General features: G+C 43.3%; 1 protein-coding gene across 1 annotated transcript in view; it reads right to left on the reverse strand.

The window, feature by feature from the left end:
* Positions 1-5,309, reverse strand: part of MAP4 (microtubule associated protein 4) — a 63,857-nt gene extending 58,548 nt beyond the window's left edge. Inside the window, exon 1 of the mRNA XM_023745467.1 lies at positions 5,050-5,309. Within this exon, the coding sequence (XP_023601235.1) occupies positions 5,050-5,272 (223 nt within the window). The 5' untranslated portion in view covers positions 5,273-5,309. The remainder of the gene's footprint in view (positions 1-5,049) is intronic.
* Between the last annotated feature and the right edge of the window lie 242 nt (positions 5,310-5,551).

Consider the following 5,551-nt stretch of genomic DNA (forward strand, 5'->3'; position numbering starts at 1 on the left):
TTCGTACTTCTTTCATCCATCGTCCCTTGTCTAGACTTATATCTCTGTGACGTACTTATTTTGGTTGGTGATCTTCTAAAACAATAAACGAGGAATCAATAGGATGCACGGGTGCATCGTCCTACTCCCAGCGTGTCATATCTCGTTCGTGCACTATACAAAAACAAGTTATGCTCCTTCTACGACTGTTTACACTCAATCTATCTTTCCTTTTTATTACTCTGGCTTCGCAGACCATCAACCTGTCACGCCCCGCAGCTTCTGTTGTTCCTCTCCACCCTCCCTTGATGCTTCATAGCAATGGATAACCCGGTGTCTCCTCATAGCTTGTCCCACTTCTGCGCCGTCAAATCTCGATTGGGGGGCTTGCCTGGCGCGATCAGCTCTCTCAAACACTTGGATGGCATTTTTTCCTTCGCTTTTACCCTTCAGCAGGCATGGTGAGGCCTCGGTGGGGGGGGGGAGCCTGGGAAGAGGTCTATGGGGGGGGGGGGGGGACGACATATGTAATACTTTCAACAATAAATATTTTTTTAAAAAGAAAAATAAATAATGTATATGGTTTGATCCCATTTGTATAGAACCAAGGCCAATAATTTTCTGACTATATATGTAAATACAAAAAAACATAATCTTGTAAGATCTACTTCCTCTTGAGAAATAAATAGGATTACATGGGAGTCACTTATCTGAATTTTATTTTAAACAAAAATTTTATTTTTGAATATTTTTAAATTTATGGGAAAACTGCAATGTTGGTACAGAGATTCCCATAGTCATACCCAGTCTACCCAGAAAAAAATGGCTGGTTTATGTTTCCAAAACAAAGGCAGACTGACACACTGTGAATTCATCATTCCCAACCATTACTTGCCAAACATTTCTTATAAACTCATTCTTCCACACTTTACAATGTCTATTGTAAACCACCGGATTCTCCTCAAACCTCCAGCCCCTTCCATCCACTCATCAGCATATGACCTCCCCCATTTCAGAGAAAATATGACCCTGTCAGAAGAGACTTCCTCCCTGGCTTCCGGCTCCCACATGCACAGACCTGAAGCACCTGCACTGAGCCTCGGGTCCTACACTTCCCTCCCTTCCGAAGACAAGATGCTGTTCTGCCCCTAGTGTTGCAAGCAGATGTTACCTCACAATTCTTTGTGTGCCCTTGCTTTTGGCACTTGATTATCTTCCCTAATGAACTGTAAACTCCTTAAGGTCTCTAGTTTTGGGTTCCTTTTTTTCCCTCTGTAGCGATATAGTGTTCTCAATAAGCATTTGCTTAAAGAATGAATGAACTGGAATAAGTGTGATTGCCAGCAGTATATGGGTGGCAGAATAGCAGATAAGGAGGGAGAGTGCAAGTCAAGGAACACCTAAGTTAACCTAAAATTTCTAAAAATGAAACAAAAGTATTAGAGATTATACTTTTAAAATACTTTAATTTTCGATTTTCTTCACAAACAGTTAAATTTGTTTTTATAATCAGGGGAACAAAGCTATTAACAAGATTTCAAACAAGATCAACACCAAGAGACCACGAGTCAGATGCTATTTCTTTGTTTTCAGCACCAGAGGTTCAACCTGGGGGGGGGGGGGGGGGGGAGATGCTGCGATTCGGCCGTGCCAGCACAAAGAGGTCTGCACACTGCCAGAGTCAGAAACGTGCTTGTAAGAAACAAACGTGCTCCAGCCCAGGTGGAGTCTGTGCCGAAGCAGAGAGAAGCTTTTAGGTGAAGGAAAAGGGTGGGGAAGACATTGAAGATAGCTGGGTGAGGATGGTCGTTTACAGGTAGGTGGTTTATATCTTTGATATCTTTACCCTGTGCAACTCAGAAGTTCTCAGCTGCAGAAAGAGCCTGACCAATTAACCTCTTTTTAAGAAATATCTGCTTTTCTTTTCTTTCTTTCTTTTTTTTAAATTGATTTTTAGAGAAAGACAGAGAAAGATGGAGGGACAGGAAAGCATCGCCTTCGGGGAGAAACACTGATTGGCTGCCTCCTGCACACGCCCAGGGATTGAACCCGAAACCTGGGTGTGTGTCCTGACTGGGAACTGATCCCGCCACCTTTCGGTGTATGAGATGACACTCCAACCAACTGCGCCACACTGGCCAGGGCTCTGCTTTTCTTTTAGACTAGAGGACCATTATTATGAACTATAACTCTTGGTACTATTTCTTTTTCTTTTGCCAAAAGAAATTAGTTAAGAGATGTATTTTCAAATAAAAATTTTAAAGAAATTTTTTTTTACAAAAATATGCTGCCCAGCCGGTATGGCTCAGCAGTTGAGCGTCGACCCAGGAACCAAGAGGTCATGGGTTCGATTTCCCAGTCAGGGCACATGCCAGGGAGGCACTCTATCCCCAGTAGGGGGCATGCAGGAGGCAGCTGAACGATGATGATTCTCTCTCATCTCATCGACATTTCTCTCTCTATCCCTCCCCTCTCCCTTCTTCTCTCTCTAAAAAAATCAATTAAAATATAATTTTTAAAAAAATATCATGCTGCTTTTTTTATGAAATTCCTTCCTTTCAGTTTCTCAGGCCCAAACCCTTGGAGTCATCCTTGACAATAAACAGGTCTTGTGCCCTAAGAGGAACAGTTCTGGTGGCACGGGATCAGTGCAAGTCAAATGGGAGAGGGTTCGAAAGAGAATGAGAGGGAAGGGATTGGGAGATCGCTTTTCCAGAGAAGATAAGTGAGTTGATGAGATGAACATGGGGTTGAGACAGCATTTTTTCAATGAAGGAAAAGATTATGTTCTGTTGATGCTGGTGAACGACCCAGTTAAAAGAGAGGCGCTGGTGATGCAGAAGACAGAGGAGATCATTGCTGAGTCGTGCTCCTGAGTTAGAGTACGAGCAGTGCACCCATAACAAGAAGAGCAGAGCAGCGTAAAAGGCCAAGATGAAGGTAGGCAGGAGAGGAGGGGGGCAGGGGTGTACTGAAGTGTTCTTCTGGTTGAGACTACTGAGTCTCTTTTCTCAAGGTCAATCGAAAACATGAACAGGGGAGCAAGTACGGAAGTCCTAGAGGTTCGAACAGAGAGGAGACGATGTGGAGTTGAACAGAGAAGTGGAAGACTAAAAATGCATATGAATTCACAGCAGAGTCCTCGCGTTCATGCTCTTTATGTAAATAAAACGAGATTCTTACCTTTCCTGGACATAATATTTGTATGGCTAATAATAAGTGAATCTTTATGAGACAGTAAATCAAGTGGAAAGTATGCGTGAAGATAGTAAGGTTTCACAGAAAGAATGTAAGTTTAAAATCAGAACATCTGGGCACAGGTTATGATTCTGTCACTATTAACTAAATGATCAATTGCAAATCCCTCGTGCTTGCTAAGCCTTAATAGCCTCAACTGGAAAATGGGACAATCCCTCCCTCCCATGGTTATCATGAGGACTAAGTGCAATGATACTGGAGGCAGAACTGTGCCAATTGGTAAGTAAATGTAAACAACTATTATTATTCTCATTGTTAATAACTGCAGATTGATTGACTATAGATTGGTTAAACTATAGCCCAACTATAGATAACTATAGATTCGATCACTAAATTATAAAGCAACCTTGTGAAAACCCTGAAATTTACTTTTGCCTTATATAAAAATCTAGCTTTAAATGACATTACTAGACTAGGCCATAATTGTGAGACTAATATACAAGCAACTTATCAGAATAAAATGAAATAACAGGAAAACAAAGGTTACAAGAAAATTGAAAATAAAAAAGAGACTGAGATTCTACCATACACACAGCTAATGATCTAAAACTCTAAGCTCAGGGAGAGAAGAACAAAAACAATCCTGCAACAGAAAAACATTAGGTTTTAGTGGAAGAAAAGGGCTTGCAGGCTTCCCTGCGGACGAGAATTGCTGGACCCATCACTGGGATGCTGTGCGTCACTGGCAAGTCCGAACTCAAAGATGCTCTCTTGCCTTTTTTCACGGATTTCCCCAGAGGGACTCCCATTTCATGAAATGGAAACTCTCAACAAAACACTGACAGCACAAGTGTTGTTTTTAACTTATCGCACGCTCTGAGATGTAAGAATATTCCAATTTACTTGGGTTTTTAAATCTCTTTTTCCACGAGAGATTTCGGGGTGCCACAGCTGGCAAATCAGTTTGGCAGAGAAGAGCAGCAGCAACGTGCTGAGAGGTCGTGTGTGCTGCGAGGAAGACAGCCATGCGTCTTTGGGCAGAACGGGAGAGGTTCAGCATGGTCCCAACACAAGGGCACCTTCTTGTGCCAGTGAGGCCTGTGCCAATCTCGCCCTCTGGTGGCCAACTAGAGTTGGTTGTGATGCTCGGCAATGGAAGGCTGAACAAGAAGACATTCCGCAGCATCCAGCTGTCATCTCTCTACGACTGGCGCGCCGCGAACCCGTTCTCTTGGGTCAAGCTTCTCCATCCGGGACGTGCATCCAAGTCACCGGCAGGAGTCTGTTAAGATGCAGACTGCGCAGCCCCATCCCCAGAGTCGCACATTCCCCGTGGGCCTAAGAATTGCAACCTGAACAAGCTCCCAAGTAATACTGACCTGCTGGTCAAAGGACCATACTTTGAGAACCACTATCTTAGATTAAAACATTCTACAGAGCGCTGGCCAGTTTGGCTCAGTGGATAGAGTGTCGGCCTGCAGACTGAAGGGCCCCGGGTTCGATTCCGGTCAAGGACACATGCCTGGGTTGTGGGCTCCATCCCCAGTAGGGGGCCTGCAGGAGGCAGCCAACCAATAATTCTCTTTCATCATTGATGTTTCTATTTCTCTTTCCCTCTCCCTTCCTCTCTGAAATCAATAAAAACATATATAGTTTTAAAAAGTAATCTACAGTATAATGAACACACAGCCTATTAAAGCGTATGAACCTGGCTCCTTGGTTTCAAATAAAGAAGTTTAGATTAAGGGAAAGTTACTGGCCTATACTTAACAACTCAGTTCCGTTTCCTCAAGGTTTCCAAGATTGTAATCCAAAGTGTAATTCCTACTCTGCGTTCTGCACCTATATACCCAGTTTGGCTTAATTACGTACCTTCAACCTGGCTAGTGTCTGGGCATGGTTTCTTCTTCGACTCCGAATTCCCCGTCTTCTCATCCCCATCCAGCAGAGGAATGTAGTCTGTTTTCCCAACAGTTTCTCCCACGACATCATCATAGGCCTCTGCCTCCAGGGTGGCGATAAAGTCCCGTTTAATCTCTCCCTCGATTTCTGGAGGTGGTTCTGTTAGTGCATCTGCAAGACTGAGGTCAGCCATTCTGCACCACTGCCACTGCCTGGTTAGGAGGGAAAATGTTCATATGATGAGCGCTGCAAAGGGGAAACATTCTTGTCGGTTTTTTAAACAACAAACAATAATATCCAAACCTTTGGATCCAAAAGGGACACCTCAGTCTACAAATTAGAGAGTTAAAGCTCGGGAACAGTCTTGGCCAAGGCAAACACTTCCTTCTCACTCTGGGAAATGAGCAGAGCAAGTGCCACTCTGGCCTTTTCATTAGTAAGAAACATGAAGTATATTTTAAAAAGTCAATTT

The sequence above is a fragment of the Myotis lucifugus genome, unplaced genomic scaffold, assembly GCF_000147115.1.
Source record: "Myotis lucifugus unplaced genomic scaffold, Myoluc2.0 scaffold_547, whole genome shotgun sequence".
Taxonomy (NCBI): Eukaryota; Metazoa; Chordata; class Mammalia; order Chiroptera; family Vespertilionidae; genus Myotis; species Myotis lucifugus.